Here is a 21,902-nt window from a genome sequence, read left to right as displayed (position 1 = left end):
CAATGTAAACTATCTCCTTAATCATTTAAAACTGATTAGATGTTGGAGTGCTAGTATTTTGGATCTCTTGGGTTAAATAAAATATACTATGAAAATTAATTTTGCCTCTTTACTGGAATCCTAAAAATTGTGGGTGATAGGAAATTAACGTACACCTGCGGCTCTCTTTGTAGCTGGCGTGCTATTTCTGCTGGACCGTGCTGGTCTAGACCAAGCTTCTACTCTGGGGGGGGGTGGTCTTAAGCGAAGGGCAGCTGGAGGACGAGGGTCATCGTGGCAATGGGGGCTTTCTTGGGAAAGGACAAAGGGGATCATCACACCTCTGCCCCCTGCCAGAGGGAGGATGGTGGGTCCACCCCTCCCCCACACACTTCCCTACTGGGGCTGGGCCTCTCTCTGCCAGGACAGGGGAGGGCAGGAGGCCTAAGGATGACCCCCCTCCCTTCTCCCCATCCCCCCACCAGAGCCACCATGCCAGCCTTTCAGGCTGCAGCGAAAGTGCTCCAGTGAACAAACAGGCGGGTATAGGGACAGCTGAGGCTTAGAGACCTGAGTGCCTTGGCTCCCCGCCCGCTCCCTGGCAGTGCCTGGTTTAGGATTGGGGGTGGGGAACAGAGGGGAGCCCTTCCAGGCCACCGAGGCCTGGACCACAGTCCTCTGCTGTATTTTGACCCTCAGAAACCACCTTGAAGTTTCCATGTGCACAATTGAGGCCAGGGGCCGATGAGCAGAGAGGGTGCCTTGTCTGCATGGTGATGGGACCCTCTGTCCTCACAGGAGGAGGCTGGGGTCCTAATGGTATCAGCGTGGCCAGAGCCTAATGAAGGGGTGGCAGGAGACTGACTGGGCAGGGCTGCCAGGGCCACCGGAGGTGACCGAGAATGGGCTGGGGAGGGGGGTGGGGAGACGCAGGGCTGGGATTTGGCGAAGATCCCAGGGAGGCGGGTACTCCGGATGGCGGAATGATTTGGGGAAAATGAAACACATCGGCAGCTCCAGCTCAGCTCAAGGAACAGAGAGGTTAGGGGACCCGCCCAAGGTTATCATCTTGGGGTCCTACCTTAGAGTCCCGCATGGTCCCTCCTGTCAGCGCTTGCCCGTCCCACTCTAGCCATGCTTACAGGAGAGGGCTGCTCTGGTAAAATGCTCACGGAATGATCCTGCCAGGGTTCCCCCTCCACCCTTTTGCACACACCAGCCACACCTTCGCAAGGGTGACCCACAGAATACAGGAGGGGGACCATGGGGTCCCACTGTTTCCTGGGGGCTGGGGGAAGTGGGGAGGGTCATGACCTCAATTTCCCCACCCTATCTCCTGCTATTTCAGAAACCCTGTATTCCGCCAAAATTTGGGGGCCAGAGAGGAGGGGGAGGGAACAGGGTGCAGTCAGGGACGCTCTTCTTCCAAAGACCCTTCCTCTGCACCCTGCAGCCTGGCAGAACCAAGTCCTCCCCAACTCCAGCGTGAAGTCAGGAGAAGGCATTCAGGGACATGGAGCTCACAGCCAGTGCCTGGGGACAGGCAACCACCAGCAGCCCCCACAGGGCGAAATTGGAGCCTGAGTAACCCCCAGGGCCAGATTCCGCCCCAGGGCAGCTCCCCTCTGGCCTGGCCCTGGCCGTACCCGCCTCCCCGCAGCAGATCCTGGAGGAAGCTCAGCTGCTTTGAGGTGGGTGGTGAGTCAGAAGGGTCTGAGAGGAAGGGGAGCGCCTAGGAGGGAGAAGGGAGGTGCTGAGGGGAAAGCGAGGGGAAAGACTAGGGGTCTCCCGGTTTGTTCTGGGTGAGGGGCTGCAGACGGACAGACCATGGGAAGACTGGGGTCCAGGGGAGGGGGTCTGTGTTAGGGTGTGTGACAGGATGTCAGGACTTCGGGGAGGCTGTCGGTTTGGGGGCAGTCGGTCGTCCGGGTGAGTTTCTTAGGATTTCTGGATACAAGGGCCTCAAGATGAGCAGCAACTCGCGCTGGAGGAAGTACGTCGCGTCCCCACATCCGAGGAGGGGCTCGGGGTTTCTGGGATCGGCGGGGGGGAGGGGTGTCTCCGGCGGTCGCGGGGGCCCCACTCACCTGTAGACATCGGTCCAGAGGTAAGTGCCCAGCACGTACACCGCCTCCACGCGGCTCCCGTACTGCAGCCGCACGGTCCGCTCGCGCAGCATCTTCCCACAGTGCCGGTCCTCGCTCGTCCAGGTCGCGTCGGCCCGGAGCACCTGCCGGAGCACCTGCCGCAGGTGAGCCCACTCCAGCTGCCGGCGGTCTGGCTGCGCGCTCGCCTCTATTTATGGCCGGTGGACCGGGCGGCCGCTTGGCCTCCGCTTCGCAGCAGAGGGCGGGCCCGTCCGTCAAGCGTGGCCACGCCCCCACCCTTCCGGCAGCTGCCCCCACCCTTCCCGCAGCTCCCCCCACCTCCGCGCCATCGCCCGCGCACTCGCGTTCCCCATCCCCGGGTCTGTAATCGGGGTGAAGTCGGCGGTTGCCCATTTCCTCCTTTCCACGGCTGGTTTACTGACTCCGTATACTTTCAGTGGGCCCCCAGCTACCGGGCGCCAGGACGCAGGGCCGGGCTCCCCTCCCGGCGCCCCCAGTTTTTCAGGGCAGATAATGCAGCCGTGGAGCTGTTACAGGGGCGAGGACAGGAAGTGGTGGTAGCCCAGAGGGAGTGGGCGCCCTCACACTGCTTGGGGTCCGGACCTGAGCTTTCCTAAAGGAGGTGTTTGCAGACTAAGGGGAAGGGAGGAGAGGCAGTGTCCGGAGGAAAGCCAGGAAGCCAGAGACAAGCTGACGTCCCCATCCACCCCCTACGGTGAGGGAGAACGGGGAGCAGTTGGCAGGGGAACCCAGCAGCCTACAGGGTCAGAACGCCAAGCCAAGGCATCGCTGGCTGGGTGTGCAGTGGGAGCCTCTGGGTGACTTCTTCAGCGAGGAGGGGTCAGAGTGGACGCAGGTTACAAGAAGGAGGGAGTAGGCTGGAGGGGGTTCTTGTTTGAGAAGGGGGTAGGGTTGCTGGGGGAATGGAGCCCTGGGATGGGGTGCCCCTGAATGAGCCGGTGGGGGCTGACCAGTACCCAGAGCTGAGGCACACCCAGCCTCTGACCCCAGCAGCCTTCTTGAGATGGCCCAGACTAAGAGATGGTGAAGAACCCCGCTGCTCACGGGCAGCCAGGATCTGGGAGGAATGTGGGTGGACAAGGGGGAAGGTCTGAGTTGGGCTGGGGAGGGGGGCATCTGCCCCCAAAGGCTCACTGAGCCAGAGAGACCCTGGTAACTTCTGATGGGAGTGAGACTCAGGGGACGGCTGGAGGGCAGCTACCCGCCAAAGAGGGGAAAGCTTGTGCACCTGGGAGCTGACTTGGAGGGTCCCCTGAGGGGGGGTTCTCGTCTGAGCACCCCTCTCCCAGAATTGTTTTTGAGTCTCTACTATGTGGCAGATCCAGGGTCTATGCCAGGGTGCCCCCTTCCTGGGGATCATGAAGCATGGCAACCTCATCTCACCCGCCCAGAAACTAGGGCCCTGGAGTTGGGGGGAGGAATGCCGCACCCCCACTGGGGCCCTGGCAGGTCACCACTGGAGCAGGAGAGTGATGACATCAGGCAAGGGGTGGTGATTGCCAGGAGAGAAGGAATGACAGCGGGTCCTTAATGCATTCTTCTCGCATGCCGGGCGCTGTCCCAGCGGTACTTTTCATGTATTAGAATTAGATCATTGTACCCTCCCCATAACCCCGCCACTTTCCCGATGAAGAAAGGGAGCTGCACAAATGTTAAGGAATTTGCCCTCTGTTAGGGCCAATTTAATGTTAAAACCTGTTTAACTATTAGGGCCTGCTTAGCCAGAGCAACTCCATATTGCCTAGGTAGCCATACTGTTAACATCCACGGACTTCATTCCGGGAATAAACGCCCCAGTAGTTTCTGGTATGGTCTGGGTATCAATTCTGGGAGTAAATGCCTTGACAAGAGAAGCCACATACCTTGGGTCTGCGGTTATGCCCTATAAAACCAGCCTGTGAGATCGGGAGGGGGTCGCTCTCTTCGGAGGCAACCCTGGCGGGTCAGTCTGACGTCTAATGCTTGGTATAGAATAAGGCTTTGCATAACTTTCACTTTGTCTCAGTCTCGTTCCTTTGATAACAGACCCCAACACCCTCCACCTCCCAGCTCCCAAGAGGGGCAGAGCCAATGTAGGGACTTGTGTGGCCATGGGGGAAGGGGCTGGGGGACAGAGCAGGTCAGGGCAGAGATGGAATGCTGTCTCTTGATTGGTAGATGAAGAAACCCCAGTTCTAGTTCCTTTGTGGGGACCGCATCATGAAGCCCTGGACAATTCACCCTGCCCTTTGGGGGCCTGGGAACGACTCAGCTCTCGCATAGGTGTGAGGATGGCATTAAATGAGACAAGGTGTGGGAAACACGAGCACAGCGCCTGGTACAAAGCAAGCAGTCAAAAGATGAAACTCCTCCTCCTTCAAAAATCCAACCTGGACCCAGTGGACCCACATTTGGGTTCTTACCCCTGGCTCAGGGCCTGCAGTTGGGTCACGGCACTGGTCGGTGTGAGGGGAGCCTCCTGGTGCCCAAGGGTTTAAAATAGCTGAAGTGGTCACAGCTGTTGGGGGATTCGGGGCCGGAGGTCTCACGCATCACGGCTGCTCCCGCCGCTCCCCTGGGGCCCGGAAGAGCTGCAAAGGCATCTCATTGTGTCTTTTGGGGAATGCCAACAAAGAAGAGGCTTAGTGTGGGCCGCTTCCTGGCACTGATCTGCACCCCACACCCGCAACTCCATCTCCTGCCAAGTGTGTGGTTGGAGAGCCTGGGCTGGGAGGGCTCCTCTGAGCCGTTCCGTGCTATGATCCTGTCCCTGGGGGGGCTCCCTGTGCCAGGTTGTGGGGAGGTGACTCAGACATCACAGCCTGCTTTGAGAGGAGGGACAGCTCACTGAGGACATAATTTATGCAAGAATTTAAGAAGAAAGAAATATACAATGAATACCTGATTAGTATAGAAAAAGAAAAAAGATATGATCACCCAGGACCTCAGGACCAGAGATACCACTGTTACCTTTTTTGAGTGTGATCTTGTAGGGCCCGCCCGGAGGCAGTCGGTGCTTGCTGTGGGTGATGATGCTGGCTGAGCCCTAAGGCTCTGCCAGGAGCCGCCCTGAGGGCTTTGCACCTCTTAGCTCGTTTAATCCTCCAACAACCCTATGAGGTGGGAGCTATTATTATTCCCAATTTGCACAGGGGAACCAACTGGCCTGGCGGTGAAGACCGTGCAGGGGAACCAACTGGCCTGGCGGTGAAGACCGTGCATGGCCTTTGGACTTGGCAAAGCTGGGGTCAAGTCCAGTTCTGCCCCTCGCTAGCTAGGGGACCGTTCTGGACCTTAGCTGCTTCTTCCTTATAGGAGATGCTCGTGGTACTCAGTGTTAAGTTTAATGTTAAAATTTAATTTTAACATTACAAGTTAATGTTAAATTTAATTTTAAAACCTGTTTAACTATTAGGGCCTGCTTAGCCAGAGCAACTCCATATTGCCTAGGTAGACATATTGTTTACATCCACGGACTTCATTCCGGGAATAAACGCCCCCGTAGTTCCTGGTATGGTTCTGGTATTGATTCTGGGAGCAAACGCCTTAACAATAGAAGCCACGTACCTTGGGTCTGCGGTTATGCCCTATAAGACCAGCCTGTGAAATCGGGATGGGGTCGCTCTCTTCGGAGGCGGCCCTGGCCGGTCAGTCTGACTTCTAATGCTTGGTATAGAATAAGGTTTTGCATAACTTTCACTTTGTCTCATTCTCGTTTCTTTGATAACGGACCCCAACACTCAGCGGGCAGGGCTGTAAGGAATAATGAGGTGGTACAGACAGTAACATTCTTGGTGCACCAGAGCCCAGCTCCAGCTAAGTCTAATAGATGGCAGTTATTTTCTAGATGCATATTTTGGACTGTACATGCTGTTCTATAACAACTTAAAAAACCTCTGCAATTTATCACGAGCATGCATTTCTAGGGTGCTATAATCCTCCCCCTTTATGGTGTCCAGAACTTCAGAGTTTGCAGATGAAAGCAAGGTTCTGATTAGCTCAGGAGACTCAGAGAAGGGGAGAGATTGGAGAGAGGTCACCCAGCCAGACAGCAAATGGAAGAATGCGGAGCAGGGCGTGGGTGGTATTTAGCGAGTGCCCCCGTGTGCCAGGCTGTACTGGGCACCAGGTGTTTGAGACAGAAAAACAAGTAGCTGTGGCCATTTTTAAAAAAAGACTTTACTTATTGGGGTGCCTGGGTGGCTCAGTGGGTTAAGGCCTCTGCCTTCGGCTCAGGTCGTGATCTCAGGGTCCTGGGATCGAGCCCCGCATCAGGCTCTCTGCTCAGTGGGGAGCCTGCTTCTCTCTCTTTCTCTCTCTCTCTACCTGCTTCTCTGCCTGCTTGTGATCTCTGTCAAATAAAGAAATAAAAATAAAATCTTTAAAGACTTTACTTATTTATTTGACAGAGAGAGAGATCACAAATAGGCAGAGAATCAGGCAGAAAGAGCGGGGGGAAACAGGCTCTTCGTCAAGCAGAGAGCAGGATTCGGGGCCAGGACCCCAGGACCCTGAGATCATGACAGCTGAAGGCAGAGGCTTTAACCCACTGAGCCAGCCAGGTGCCCCTGCTGTGGCCTTTCTTGAGAAGGGGCGGGCAGGAGCAGAGGAGTGTCCTTGATCACTGCTGGGGAAGGGGGAAACTTCTCTACCCTCTGAGATTCTTCTAGCTGGTCTCAGACTAAAACCAACATGAGAACGATTAACCAGAGAAAAATAAGCAAAATTTAATAGGATGTGTAAGTTCTGTATACAGGGGGGAGGTTCAAGGAAACCGAGTAACTCCTGAAGTGGCTCCATCTCCAGCTAAAGATGAAAGAAGATGTTGGGGGTAGGGAGTCAGTTATGGGAGGTGACCAGGAAAAGCACAGTCAAGAAGAGGTCAGGTTTTTAGGCAGATTTAAGTCCATGTCTTCACATTGATAGAGTTTCTAGAGATTTAGGGTCATCCTAAATACCTCCTTCTGGTACAGAGAGGGAGACACCCTACAAATTGAACTTTCCCTTATACATATTAAATATCTTTGATAAAATGGTAACTTCTATTGATTCTTTAGAACTTCTCTCTCTCTCTCTCTCTCTCTCTCTCTTTTTTCAGATTTGCACATTCTTAAAAAAAAACAGTTTAGGGGTGCCTGGGTGGCTCAGTGGGTTAAACCTCTGTCTTTGGCTCAGGTCATGATCTTGGGGTCCTGGAATTGAACCCCACATCGGGCTCTCTGCTCAGTGGGGTGTCTGCTTTCCCCTCTCTCTCTGCCTGTCTATTTGTAATCTCTCTCTCTGTCAAATAAATGAATAAAATCTTAAAAAAAAAAAACCAGTTTAAAATAACAAGCATGCCAAAATGGCATATTTTGGGGTGACAAAGTTTGCTCCCCTACATCACCATTAGGCCCCCTAAAGCCATCCAAGCAGATTAGATCTGAGGCCCCTCTATACAGAAGTTTTGGAAGGGCCACTGAGCCAGGGCCTTGGGGACCCAGAGGAATGGTGCAGGGCTGCCTTGTAGATGAGGGGAGGGAGACATTCCAGGAGAGACTTAGAGGGTGGGCTGCAGGGGAGGAGGGGGTGAGAAGAGTGCTCCAGACAGAAGCAAGTACACACACAAGGGTCTAGTGAGTTCTATCTGGCCAAGTTTTGGGTAGGGCAGGGGCTGGTCTGGCCCTGACCAGGTCACACAGTGCCTTGGAAGTCATCAGAAGGATGTTTTTCTTTATCTTAAGATCACAGGAAAGCCTTGCAAGGACCTTGAAACATGGCAAATGACATGATGGGTGCTTTAGGAAAATCACGCTGGATACTACGTGAGCTGAATTTGACAGACATTCTGATAGGAGGTCAGAGTGGGGAGGTGATGGGCCATCCACCTCCGAGGTAGCTCCTCTGTGCCCAGCGGACCTTCCCCCACCCTGTCCTCAAGAGCAGCTCCCCACACCCTGGGTTTTTCCTTGTTCTCTCAATTCCCTTTTTCCCTGGCAAAGCCCATCCTATGATCCCACTTTCTTGGAAGGTTTCTCTGGCCGGTCAGTGAAGGAGGGGCTCTGGGATGGGGCATCACTTTCACTTCTGCCCCAGCCCTCAGTCCTGTAAGCCATTCCACTTGGGAGAAGGGAAGGGCTAGGAAGTTACATTGTTACATTTATACAGTGGTTTGAACAAAGTAGTTATACCATAGGTATAAATGTGAGGGAAGTGTGACTTGCTCCACACTTGAAAGCTTTCCAGGGCTACTATCACCTATGGAAATGTGTGTCTGTGTACAGAGAGAGAGACAGAGAGGGAGAGATTGATTGATTTTTAGAGGGGGAGGGGCAGAGGGAGAGGGAGAGAGAGAATCTTAAGCAGACTCCCCGCTGAGCTCAGAGCCTGATGCGGGGCTTGATCTCATGACCCTAAGATCCTGACCTAAGTTAAAATCAAGAGTCAGATGCTTAACCAAATGAGCCACTCAGGAGCCCCAAGAGATACTTATTTTAGGATTTGCTTCAGGCTAATTATTGGGGCTGGCAATTCTGAAATTTGTAGAGCAGGACCACAGGCTAGCTGGAAATTCAGGAAGAGTTGATGTTACTGTCTTGAGTTTGAAGTGTGCAGGATGGAAACCTAGGCAGAATTTCTATGTTACAATCTTTTTTTTTTTTTTTAAGATTTTATTTATTTATTTGACAGAGAGAAATCACAAGTAGATGGAGAGGCAGGCAGAGAGAGAGAGAGGGAAGCAGGCTCCCTGCTGAGCAGAGAGCCCGATGCGGGCCTCGATCCCAGGACCCTGAGATCATGACCTGAGCCGAAGGCAGCGGCTTAACCCACTAAGCCACCCAGGCGCCCTCTATGTTACAATCTTGAAGCAAATTGACTTCTTCCAAGAAACCTCAGTCTTAAGGTCTTCAACTGATTGAATGAGGCCCACCCACAGTGCAGAGGTGATCTGCTTTTCTTGAAGACTCTTGATTGAGTGCTCGCTTTGGCAGCACATATATCAAAGATGGTTGATTGAAATGTTAATCACATCTAAAAAGAATACCTTCACAGCAACATCCTGTCTGGTGTTTGACTAAACAACTGGGTGCCACAGCCTAGCCAAATGGACACATGAAGTTAACCATCACAGTGCCAAAAAGCAGGCTAAGGCTTTGGTGCATTAGCTCACCCTCTATGGGGCATTGATTTCCTACCAGTCATTCTTGCTACAACCTCAGAGGTAAGTATTTTCTTACCTTCGTTGTACATTTCAAAGGGTAAAACGACTTGCACAGCATCCTATCCCCAGTCCTTAAGATTCAAACGCAGCTCACTAGGACAGAATTTGGATGAGTCCCACCACACCCTGGAAACAAAGCTGCAAAGGTAAATCCTAAAGAAGTTGTATGCAAAGGGTCAGATCTCTGACAAGCCACCAAGGGACCAGAGTAAACGGATTCAGTCTATTTGTGGTGTTGTCCAATGTGGCAGGCAGCTTCTGGCTGGATTGAGACATGTGGTGAGTGTAAGACACATACAGGTTTTGGAGACTTTGTATGCAAAAAAAAAAAAAGTGATTTAAACAATTGTTTACACGTGCAAATGATATTTGTATTTATTGGATTAAATAAAATATATTACTAAAATGATTCGCACCTATTTATTTTGACTTTAAAAAAATGTAACTTTGGGAAAGTTTTACTTTGCCTATGAGACGTCCATTTGTGGCTTGCATATTTCCGTTGGAAGGGCTGGTCTAGCCTCTTCTAAACAATTAGGCAGGGTCTGTGGCCCCCCTTGCTCGTAATTTTCTCTTCTGGGGTGTGCCTTCATGCCTAAGCATAGTAAATATTTGGTGAAGAGGGTGGGATGCCCTGGAGTTCCCAGAGGGCATCTGTGGGCTCTTTGGCAGGAGATAAAGGAAAAGGTGGAGGAGGAGGAAGTGATGACCACGAGGTGGCGCCAGATCCCCATTTTAGGAGCAGGGAGGCGGGACGTTTCTCTCAGGGGAGGCATGGTACCAGCCAGTGTTACGCTGCCAGATGAAGGAAGGTGCTTTTTTCTGTCTTAGAGCCTTCCTTTAGCTTTCGGTACCTTCTTCCCACTGGATGGCTGGAATTAGGGCTTAGGGACTCCATTTGTGTGGATCAGTGACAAGGGACCCTCTCCCTAGACACGGGCAACTGCAACCCCAAGAAGGGGGAGTGAAGTCCAGAGAGGGACAGCGACCTGCCCAACGTCACACAGTTTGCTAGGCGCTCTGAGCCTCAACATTTTCACCTGTCCTGTTGTCTTATTGCCTTGGTCCTATGAGCCTGGACTGTTGATTCAGTCTAATAAACACTTAATATCATTCTTGAGTATGCATCGTCACTGGGCTGGGCAGGAGGAGGGGCGTGAGTCCATAGACACAGTCCATCCTTATAAGCAATCTAGCAGGGGTGACAGAAGTTCCCTGCCCCCCCGCCCCAGCCCTTTCTATAAGAACACTTCTCGGGCATTCACAACTACGTGGAGGCAGGTGCTATCATTATTCCTGCCATAGCCCACACGTGGCTAAATTCTCCATCTCTAGAATCCATCCATCTGGATTTAAATCCCAGCCCTGCCACTTGTTAGCTGAGGAGACCTTGGACAAATCGTTTTACCCGAGTCTTGGTTTTCTCAACTGTGAAATCAGGGTCACCACGGCACCCACTTCCCAGGTTGTTGTGAGCTGCAAACGAGAGGATACATAAAAAGGACCGGGCACGTCGAAAGTGCTCGATCCATCTTGCTTGTGGTTTTAGTGGACATCATGCAAGGCCCCTGCTGCCCGGTGCTCTAGCAAAGCCATCCGCTGAGTACTGTGGAGGGAGTGCACAGGCCTGGGGTGGGTTCCCTGGAAGCAGATCCTGCTATAGAAATTGTTTATTTGACGGGCTGTCCCAGGAAGCACCAGTAGGGGAGTGAGGACTTGAAGCAGGAAAGGTTAGGGAGTCAATAGGGAAAGGGGTGTCCAATTTACTGGTGTAGGCAACTGCAGTTTTGGGGGGCAGGAGGTGGGGGGAGTTTCTGGGGGGTAGCGTGGAGCATGAACTCAGAGTTGTCCCCAAGAGGGGTGATGGAGCTGGGGTGTTTGTCGGTGGAGGGCCGCACCTGGGTGGCGGTGGGATGATTCCTGAGCATTCCTGGCCTGTGGTCTGCAGTAGAGAGAGCCTTCTGCCAGGTGAAGGGATACAGGTGCTCTTGGGGGGCGGGCTGGGACGCACAGCCACTGCTTCACAGAGGAGGGAAATTTAAATCAAGCTAAGGAAAGAGGGGAAGGCCTTTGGGAAGAGGTGGCTCTGGATTTCACCTCTGAGGGATGGGCAAGAGTTTGACGAGGGCATTGCTGGCGGGAGACAGGGCACAGCCAAGGAAGGTGGGTGTGGATGCTCAGTGAGTGAGGGTACATGGTGGGGAGATGTTTGGGGGCCAGGGCCAAGAAAAGCCTGAGGCCAGGCCAGAGAGCCTTCTGGCTGGATTCCTTGGGCACTAGGGAGCCATGGAAGGTAGGATCTCTGGCTTTTCGTGAGACTGGGCAGGAGGGACTCCTAAGAGCAGATGGGAGGCTGTGCTAGGGCTCCGCTGGGACAGTGGGAGTGAGCTTAGAGAGAGGCGTACTGGGGGTTAAAGAACTTTCTGGAGACAGGTCCTAGAAATCTTGGAGCCTGGAGCCCTTTCTGTTCCTCCAGGGGCAGAAACCTTAGGAGAGCTCCTTTCTGTGTGCCAGAGCTCCGCTGTGCCATACGCCCACCTTCCAGCAGGGGGCGTCACTGGTACAGAAACTCTCCGCCTCTTAGCGCTCATCAACGCAAGAAAGAAGAGCCCCCTCCTCTCTGCTCCCAGTGAGTGAATTCCACGGGTTCCACTCTTTAGGGGAGGGCTCGAGACCTAACAACACACAGCCAGCAGCCTGGATTTAAACCCAAGTGCCACCTTTATCTCTTTACCTTTCTATTTTCCCATTCGTGAAATGTACGCGATGAAAGTGTCTTCTCCAGATGATTGTTACAAGGATGAAATGAAGTAAAGCATATTAAAGCCCTTGGCACATAGTGTTCAGAAATTGGTGGTAAGTTCTGGAAACAGCCACTAGCCATGAGGGCTGAAATCAAGTGATAGGAGCGGTCCAGAGACCAGGACCTTGCCCCCGGATGATAGTTCCCCTGTGCGGTTGGGGGACACCAAAGTCACCAGGGAAGGGGGAGTGGGTGACCCGATTGTCATTTCCACAGCTAATGCTACCTGAGTGTCACTGTGAGTTCCTGGTACCCTTGAGGTGGCTTTTCTGCCTAGAGAAGATCATTAGGTCTCCTTTGGTTTTCCAAAATGAACAATTTCTTACAGTTTTAAATTCAATAACTGCATTTCAGCGTTTGAGTTCAGAATAAAAATCCCTCATGGGGGCGCCTGGGTGGCTCAGTGGGTTAAGCAGCTGCCTTCGGCTCAGGTCATGATCTCAGGGTCTTGGGATCGAGCCCGACATCGGGCTCTCTACTCAGCGGGGAGCCTGCTTCCCCTTCTCGCTCTGCCTGCCTCTCTGCCTACTTGTGATCTCTCTCTCTCTCAGATAAATTAATAAATAAAAAAATCTTAAAAAAAATCCCTCACAAATAGTGCAACTTTAAAAATAAGTTTTTAAGATGATCATTTAAAAGTGATGAATGTTTACGATCTTGGTTAAACATGTGTAAACACTTTAAACGGAATGTATAAATTTAATATGTTCAATTTATGTTTAAAATACTTCACTTGCCTTAATGACAAACAAAACTTTCTTAAGCACTTAAATAGTTCTTAGAAATCTAATAATTTATGTTAATAAATATGGTGAATTTGAATTCTCAGAACTACTCTGATGCTGTTGACAAACTTGGATAGATTTCAATTTAAAAATCCTGAGTCTAAATCAATCAATGATTCATTTGTGCATTTTCAATTAGAACCAGAAGGCTGATCTGTTACACCCATGGAGCATATTCTTTTAAATATGATACTCAGAATTCTAAACACGCACCCACCCATCATTTCTCGACGTCACTGTGTAACTGCTGTATGTTTGATTCTCTTAAATGCCTTTTTAAAAATTTTATTTTATTTATTTGACAGACAGAGATCACAGGTAGGCAGAGAGACAGGGAAGCAGGCTCCCTGCTGAGCAGAGAGCCCAATGTAGGGCTCTATCCCAGGACCCTAGGATCACGATCTGAGTGAAAGGTAGAGGCTTTAACCCACTGAGCCATCCAGGCGCCCCTCTTAAATACCTTTGTACTCAATTCTTATCAAGCTCAAAAAAGTGGGTTCACGAAGGCTATTTTGCCACTCCAAGCAAATGTTGAGGTTAACTTCCCAAGCCATTTTGGGGTTATCTCCTCTAAGATTTCTTAATATCTACAGAAACCGCAGGCTTTGATGCAGATTTTTGCCCATGACCTTGATGGGACATGAGTCCTTTGTATGTCACTTGGACAAGATTTCCCATCTCCTGGAAGGGAGTGGTTCTCTAGCTTGGCTCCTACGGGTTCCACCTGTGGATTCCCTATTTCTCAAGTCATATTTGAGGTTAAGTGTTTGGGTTTGGGTTTTGGTTCAACTGGATTTACTGCTTGAATCTGTTCTGAACCCTGTTCAAGGACTTCCTTTTGGAGCCACCCTGTTACAGATACTTGAATGACACCCGACTGAATCTTTCTGATTTTGTTTGGTTCCTAGGCACAATTCTAAGGCGTTTATAGTGACAACTTGAGAATTGACAACTCAATTCTTAAGCTGGAGCTTAAGAAACTTGCACGCAGCTGAAGAAACGGGGTGTCGGTCAGGTCGGAGGGGGTGTAGAGGTGGAGCCTGGGGTGGGGCTTCCTCTTCATTCTAGTCTCAGCCTCTCTGGCCAAAACCCCTCATCCCCCATCACGGTCTATGGTGCTGATCACCCTTTCTTATTTTCCTCAGATGATTCAGTCCCTGGCTGAAAATATCTTGTGCAAGCAAATGAAAACATAAGCCACCCAGTTAAATTTGAATTTCAGATGAACAATGAATAATGATCCCAGAATATTGCGTGAGGCATTGCAAACTATTTGTTGTTTATCTGAAATTCAAATTCACCTGGGCACCCTGTAGTTCATCTAGCAAGGCCCCCCTACGTAACTGTGTTGATAATCGCCAGTCCTACACCCTCTCCCCAACCAATACTGTAAGCCTGTGAAGGTTCAGGCTCTCTGTCTTGCTCCCTGCTGTACTCCTGGTGCCCAGCATGGGATCTGACTCACAGCACCCCCTTTTTTGGGAGGTTGCCCTTGGTGATCTCTTGAGCAATCAGATCGAGCCTCCAGGCTGAGTTCAACACCTCGTTTTCTTCCTGGGGCCACCTGGGCCTGGCTGGGTTCATCCTAGACAATTTTTAAAAAAGAGTTTATTCATTTATTTATCAGAGAGAGAGACAGAGAGAGAGAGCATAGTGGGGGGAGGGACAGAGGCAGAGAGAGAAGTGGGCTCCATGCTGAGCAAGGACCCCGATGAAGGACTCCATCCCAGGACCCCAGGATCATGACCGAGCCAAAGGCAGATACTTAGCCATCTGAGCCACCCAGGTGTCCAATCGTAGGCAAATTTTTTGGGTATGTTGTTCCAGTATTTTGTGATGGAATTTGGAGCAGCGTTTCCTGCTGTTCCCCATGGTTGGGACCAGTCCCGCTGTTCCCCATTGTTGAGAGCCTGGCCCAGGGGCCTCTGAGGTGCTTCTGAGCCCTGGAGTCGTACCTGCTTCACCAATCTGAGGCCAGTAGATGGCCACCCACAGCAAAGCCGAATGTAGGGGAGAGCCACTCACTAGTCCCACCTGTTACCTTCCCAGTGCCTGCTATATGTACCCAAGAGAGAGAACAGGGGTCCCATGTGTGGCAGGAATGTGCTCTGCTGGGCCTGGTGGGGACCCTTCTGCCCTCATAGGCCCTTGCGGGCTTCCAAGGAGGGGTCCTGGGGTCTCCACGTGGGCTGCGCTGCACGGAGCCACCCTCACTCCAGCCAGGGAGGGGCTGAAGCCTCAGCCTCTGCCCCCATGAGCCAGACTCCATCAGCACGGATGAGTCGACCCTCCTCCCACTCGGGCCCAGACCTGCACATGTGTGCGCTCAAACACGCACATAAGCTTATCCTGCTTTGATCCCATGGACCTCGTAAGGGTCAGCTCCCCAGAAGGCTTCCTGGGACCCAGCCCCCTCTTGGAAGGCATGCCTCACCCTGAGGGGCAGTGAGGGGCTGGGAAGTCTGCCCCCATCCCTGGCAGTGAGCCCCTGGTGTTCGGGGACCTCTGATTCATCTCTGTGCCTGGCGCCTGGCCTAGGGGTCGGAAGTCTCAGTAGCCATTCACCGAATGGTATGAGCAGAGTCCTGCCACGGCAACAAAATTAAGCCCTGCTTCATGTCCGGCGCTGAGTGCTCTCACCAAGCTTAGGAGGTGGGGACTACCATTACCCTCACGTTCCTGAAGGGGAAACTGAGGCACGGAGCTTCAGTAACGACAGTGGTGAACTCATTTGAGCCCTGTGAGCCTGCCAGCAGTGAAGATTAACCCTTCCACATAATTCCCCTTTATCCACATGACTTAGTTAAGGCTCCTAGATGTCTCCTGGTTTCGCTATGGCCCTTGGTTTCCAAACTCCCATTCTTTACTGGATAAATGATTAGCTGAACTGTTTGTCGCCACGGATCCATCAGAACACGGTGCTGATTAACCAAGCTCCCTTCCTTCCTCCCTGCCTGTCTGGTCCACCCTCAGCACGGGCCAGCTACAGCCCCCCGCCCCCTGCCCCCGGCAACAGTAGGGCCCTGGGGCCCAAGTGGTCTACCTCTCCATCACCCACGTTCCGGCCCACTTCCCCGCACCAGTTCCTCTCGCCTCATTCACTCCTTTCTAGAAAAGAAAAGCCCTTTCTGCCTGCCTCTTGGGGTGCTCACAGAATGTACAGATGGCCAGAGCTCTCCCTACTGCCAGAGGCCCTCCTACCCCATGAAATCGTTCCTTCCTTCCCTGCAACAATCCATGTGAATAAAGCCGTGCCCTACACCGTCTGTCTTTGTCGGGTTTAGTTTGCCGTAACTTGTCCAAGCTCACACGGCCAGCAGGGAGCCGGGCAGGGTTCCGATCCAGGCTTTCCGCTCTGGGAGCTGAGTTCCAGATGCTCTACTAACTGGCCCGTTGTGCGCCTGCGCGCTCCAGGCCTGCGCAACTACCCGCAGACACACCTGCGGAACGTGGGCCTCCATCGCCCTTCATGCACGCGGGCTCACGCATGCGCTCATCCTCCCGCGGGGAGTGGGGGACCTCCCCCAGGTGTACGCGCGCGCGCTCAACTCTTCCCATATGCCACCCCTCCCACCCCGCGCGCACAGCAGTCCCGTTCTCTGTGGCGGGAAAGGAAGGTGCGTCTGTGCGAAAGCTGGTAGCGGGTTTGGCTGTGAGCCTCGGACCCCGCATCCTTCCTCCGCCTGATGGGGTCTCCTGGTCCCCCCAGAGTTCTCCCAGCTGCCCCCCCACCCCAAACCAGGCTGCTGGCACTGCTGCTGCCCTTGGGGTATGAGTCAGGTCCCTGCAGGGAGGGAGTGCGAGGGGGTTGGAGGACCCTGGAGCTGGTTCATGGAGCTGGGGTGACATGGGCCCCAGCACCCAGGATCTGGCTGGCAGATGGAGAAGAAAGGCTTGAGGGGCCCACACTGAGGCGTGGCTCCCTGTCCCTCCCATCTGAGAGGAGCCTCGGCTGCAGAGAGCGGGGAAGCCCAGGGCGCTGCCCTTTCTTCTGGATATGAATCTTCCGCAGCTGCCTGCGGGCTGGATGGTCTTGGACGAGTTACTTAACTTCTCCGAGCTTCAGTATTTTCGCCTGTTAGGCGAGGACAAAGAAGACAAATGAAAAAGAGGGGCTAACACGGACTATGTGCCAGACACCGGGCCATGAGATTAGAGAGGTTAATTTATTTGATCTTCTCAGTAGCCTGTCAGGATAGATTTTAGGTCAAAGCATGTGAAATTGCAATTTTTATAGTTCAGAAACAGTCAAAATGCTGACAGATGTGTTTAGTATAGCCTGATATTATCTTCCCTGTGTTACAGATAAGGAACGGAGACTGAGAGAGGGGACAATTCCTGCCCAAGATCACACTGCTCTGGAACAGCAGAGCCAGGATTCGGACCTAGGCCCACATGGTTCCTCTCTTGAATGTCACTGCTGGGCCTTGGTGAGGACCAAACCAGCTCAGGGTAAGTGCTCAGCACGGCACCAGGCACACAGCAAGTGCTCAATAAATGCACTGTTTCTTGTTCCTGGGGTGACTTCTCAGTTATAATCTCATCCGGCTAGACGATTGACTCCCCCATTCCTACCCCAGCTCCTCCCTCTGACCTGTCACTCACTCCAGTGCTGGGGTGAAATCATGGGCTGGCCTCACCCACGCCGCACTTGACCCTTGACCTTCATCATCATCAAAATGCTTTCAGGCAAAGGCAGACCATCTTCTCTCAGGGAGTCTTCCCGGATGGGCACCTCCCTGCCAGGTGCACACTCCCTTTCTTCCTGGGCTCAGGTTCAACGCCGTGTTCAACTGGTTTTGCGTTTGCCCACGGAGGCTGTGTGCCTGCCGTGCTCCGTGGGGCTCTGGAGCCAGAGTGCCTCCCCCACACCCCGCCCCGAGATCACCGACTAATGTCATGTGTGGGGCCCTGGGCTAAGTGTTCTCTAAATTTGTTCCCATAGCAACGTTTCCAGAGGGAGAACTTTTATTCTATTCTATTTTGCTGATGTTGAGACTGAGGTTTTCAGAATTAAAGTGACTTTCAGGCTTGAGGTGAGCCCGAGGATGGAGGGGCTCTGACCTCTGCCCAGGGGAATGAAGGGGCGCATCCTGGTGGAGGTGATGTTTGGGGAGGCTCTTGTTCCGGGGCTGGCCTGTCCGCAGGCAGGGGTAGGGACATGAGAAGAGAGGAGAGGATGAGCCAGGAGGACGAGACCACGTGAGCAAGGCTTGAAGACATGAACAGCTCTGGGTGTTTTCAGAGAGCACATGGAGGAGAGAGTGGTAAGCAGGGTGGGTTGTGGGGGCTCACAGCGTGGCTGGACAGCGAGACCCTGGGGCCAAGATCAGGCAGAAGGAGGAAGGTTGCTGGGGTTGGGAAGGGAGTCATGGCCCAGGTAGGAAGTGGGTCCTGATCATCTAGAAGGTCCCTTCCATCCAGAACACTCTGCTATTTCACTGCCCTAAAAGTCTGCAGTTTCACATACGTAGGCTAAATGAGTCTACGGGTTTCGTGTTTGTTACTTTGAACAAGTAGCGTCCAAAGATTCCCTAATCCTGACGTTTTAATGGTCTAAGGTCATGCGTGTCTTCCATCTAAGCTTCTACTAAAGCAAGAGCTTACAAGGTCAGAGGTTCTATAATTCACACCTGCTGAATCAGAGCCCTCTGCGTCTCAGATCCCGTGATTTGCAGATTCTATGATTAATTTCAGGAAGGTGCTAAGCATGTAGGTGGGGAAGGCAGGGGCAAGGCTGGTGCCTAAGCATCAACCCCCTCCTTGAGTGTCAAGTTTCCAAGGGTTGGGTACAAAAGAGGAACCAGGAAATATTTACAGAATGAATGTTTGGGTGAGAAAGGACAAGGCCAGCTTGGTGGGGGCTGGGGTGGTTCTGAGCCAGGTGCAGGGCTGACAGTGGCACCATTAGGAAGACAGCGTCAAGTGCCTTCGTGGGATGGCCACAGGAAGTTGCAGATAAGGGTTGAGGATTTGAGCTTGTATTTGACGTTGGCACGATGACATAGCATGCTATGAAGTCAGATTTGCAGTCCAGCCCCATGGCTGCTGGGAAGCCAGGACAAACCCCAAATGGGGGTGGCCCAGCCTTTTTCATAGATGGCCAGCGGGTAAATATTTTAGGTGCTTTGGACCAAGATACGTATTGTTTTCTTTTAGCAGAGATACAGTGCCCTTGCATAAGTACAATGCTTTGCCATTAAATTCACTAACAAAATAATACACACGCTCCCCTGTGCCTGAAAAGTGTGACGTCTGACCATCAACAGATGGAGGGATAAGCATATTGTAGTATTTACATATGAGGGAATATTATCCAGCCTTGAAAAGGAAGGGAATTTCACTATCTGCTGCAACACGGATGGACCTCGAGGATAGTCATCTCAGTGAAGTAAGCCAGTCACAGAAAGACAAATACCATATGATTCCACTTCTGTGAGGTTCCTGGAGTAGTCAAATCCATAGAGACAGAAAGCAGAATGGTGGTGACAAGGGGCTTGGGGAGGAAGGCTTGGGGGGTTAGTGTTTAATGGGTGCAGAGCTTCTGTTTGGCAAGACGGAAAGCTCTAGAGACAGAGGTGGTCGCTCAACTGTGTGAACACATTTAGTGCCACTGAACCATACACTTTGAAAAGGGTTAAGATGGTTGAATTTATGTGGGGTGTATTTTACCACAATAAAAAAAATATAATATTCAAAGTCCATGTTTTTCCATGTTTTGACATGATTGGAATGCACTGGTAAAAAAAATGCATAAAAATACTGTGGTGATCTGCACACTGTCACCTTAGCTGTGTCACTGTGATTTGTCGCGCCCTGCACGGCCACGCACAGTGAGGAGAGCAGAGAGTTTGTCTGTAACTACTGAGCTCAGTGGTTATGGGGCGAGGGGACCCTGGACAGCGAGTAGGGAGCAGGTACGGTCCTGTTCCGCTGGAATTTTATCTACGGACATGGAAACAGAATTTTATTTAGTTTTCACGTGTCATGGAATATTCTTCTTTTGATTTAACCCCCCTCCCCGAATCAACGTTAACAAATGTTAAAGTTGTTCTTCGCTGGTGGGCTGTAGGCACCTCTGCTGGGGGGTGGATTTGATTCCTGAGTTGTAGTCGGTCAGCGTCTGGTCTAGAACATCAGGTTTCGCGATAATTTGGCCAGTGGCTTCCTTGGAGAATTGATAATGTGGTGGATTGACTTTTGGTCTGTTTGCTCTCAGTCCGCCATTCTGCCTCCACGGGCGGGGAAGGATTTGGGCTGCTTGGGCGCTCCTTTGCCCGAGAGATCTCTCTCGGAGGAGAGAGACGCCTGGTGGCCTGAACATCTGGTCAGGATACTGTGGCCCAGGTCAGGTGTCTGGCAGAGAAACTCAGGGGATCAGGGGCAGGACAGGGTTTCAAGACTGTGTCCCAGAGAGGAGCCCCTCCATCGTGATGCTCTTGGATACTGGGGGCTGGTGTCCTTCACCACCGTGCTAACTTTGGGTTTCTTGGTTCCAATCCCAGGTACCTCCTCTGTGATTCCTATAAAATACATCTAAGGAAAGTGAAATCATTTTTTTTTTAAGGTCAAGCCGGAGACATTATTTTGGCATAGCTCTGGAGAGCCTGAGACCTGAGCTCTTTTTGCCTGAAAAGGAGATTGGCAAGTGTTAAAGGCAAGAGTAGCGCCCAGCTGAGACTCTCTCCTTGAGGTGACCAGAAGGAACAAAGAGAACCCTGAAAGGAATTACTTGCTTCAGGGGACTTTAGTGCTACTTAAAGCTGTGTTCATTTCCCTGTACCTATTGAAAGGTGTCTGGGGGACCACCAGTGGCATTTTTGATACATTGGAGAACAAGAGAGTAAATTACTGGCATGCCTTTAATGTGTTAGTTTCTCCAGGGCTAGGTTACTCGGAGAGCATGGTCAGAACAGGAGGTGATTCCGTTGGCTCCTTCCCCATGGTTGCTGGTTGAAAGGAGGAGAGACGGGTAGTAGGAGGAGGAGGCTGGGGGGAATCTCTGGGTAGGAGGGCTGGAGAAAGGGCTCAAAGGAAGGGGGGGATTGCATTGGCAGAGAAGCACTGAGTTTGGGGGATCTGCTGCTTTTACGGCAAGCACAAGGAAGCCGGCTTCGTCCTGGTGTCGGGGGAGTGGTGTTATCCCTCATCCCTCGAGTTGCTTGCTGCAAACACGAGCCTGAGACTTGGCCTGGGTAAGGAGCAGTCAGGACACGGCCATTTTGGCAGAGCCAGCAAGAAGGCACAGAGATGCGTAGGGCTGGTGGCCAACTGCCTGTCCTAAAAGTGACATGGGTGGGTGCAGATCTCCCTGGGGGCAGGAGGAGAGAAGAGGCTTTTTCCACAAGGGAAATGCATCTAGCTCTGGAGCTGTAGGGGCAGTTCAAGTCTGCTTTTTAGGGTAACTTTCACTCCCCCTGCCTTTCAGGATCCAGCTAATCGATGGAATATATGCTCCCTGCCGGGTGCTGCACTGACCCTGGCAGTGCACCTGCTCTGTGCAGGACACTGTGTGGACCCTGTGAAAGGTCTGAGATCTTACCCTCCCTTTAAGCTAATAGACCAACTGTTACCGTTTCATGGACGCTGGTAAATAACCTGAGACCCCTGCTTTGTGCTGGACCCTGGGATTCGGAAATACATAGGAGCAGGTTCTAGCCTCAGGGAGCTCCAAATGGGAACACTAATACAGGTTTCAATCCAGCACCTGTTGAAACAGGAAGGGCCTGTGTTCAAGTGGGAATGAGGGAAGGCTTCCCAGAGGAGGTGGTGTTTGAACCGGGTCCTAAAGGGCAAGCAGGAGTTTGCCGGGCAGAGGATAGAGAAGGGTGTTCCTGGCAGGGGGATGGTGTGTGTACTCTGGAGATGGGAGCAGTCTAGATGTTCTAAGGAATGGGTCTGGCATGTTGGTCCTGGATCCAGAATCCTGCCCATTTAACCACTTGCTTATTCAGCTCCAGCACGTGTGGGCAGGAGAGAGCACAGAAGAGAGGGTTGGAAGCCCCTGACCTTGAGGATGCCCGCAT

The 21,902-nt window shown here is 52.1% G+C and overlaps 1 protein-coding gene across 1 annotated transcript in view; it reads right to left on the bottom strand.

Annotated features, from left to right (window-relative positions):
* Window positions 1-2,277, bottom strand: part of PADI2 (peptidyl arginine deiminase 2) — a 41,017-nt gene extending 38,740 nt beyond the window's left edge. The window contains exon 1 of the mRNA XM_032302050.1: window positions 2,067-2,277. Within this exon, the coding sequence (XP_032157941.1) occupies window positions 2,067-2,158 (92 nt within the window). The 5' untranslated portion in view covers window positions 2,159-2,277. The remainder of the gene's footprint in view (window positions 1-2,066) is intronic.
* Between the last annotated feature and the right edge of the window lie 19,625 nt (window positions 2,278-21,902).

The sequence above is a fragment of the Mustela erminea genome, chromosome 10 (assembly GCF_009829155.1).
Source record: "Mustela erminea isolate mMusErm1 chromosome 10, mMusErm1.Pri, whole genome shotgun sequence".
Taxonomy (NCBI): Eukaryota; Metazoa; Chordata; class Mammalia; order Carnivora; family Mustelidae; genus Mustela; species Mustela erminea.
The sequence above is the reverse complement of the archived record's forward strand: the minus strand, read 5'-3'. Positions and strand labels throughout refer to the sequence as shown.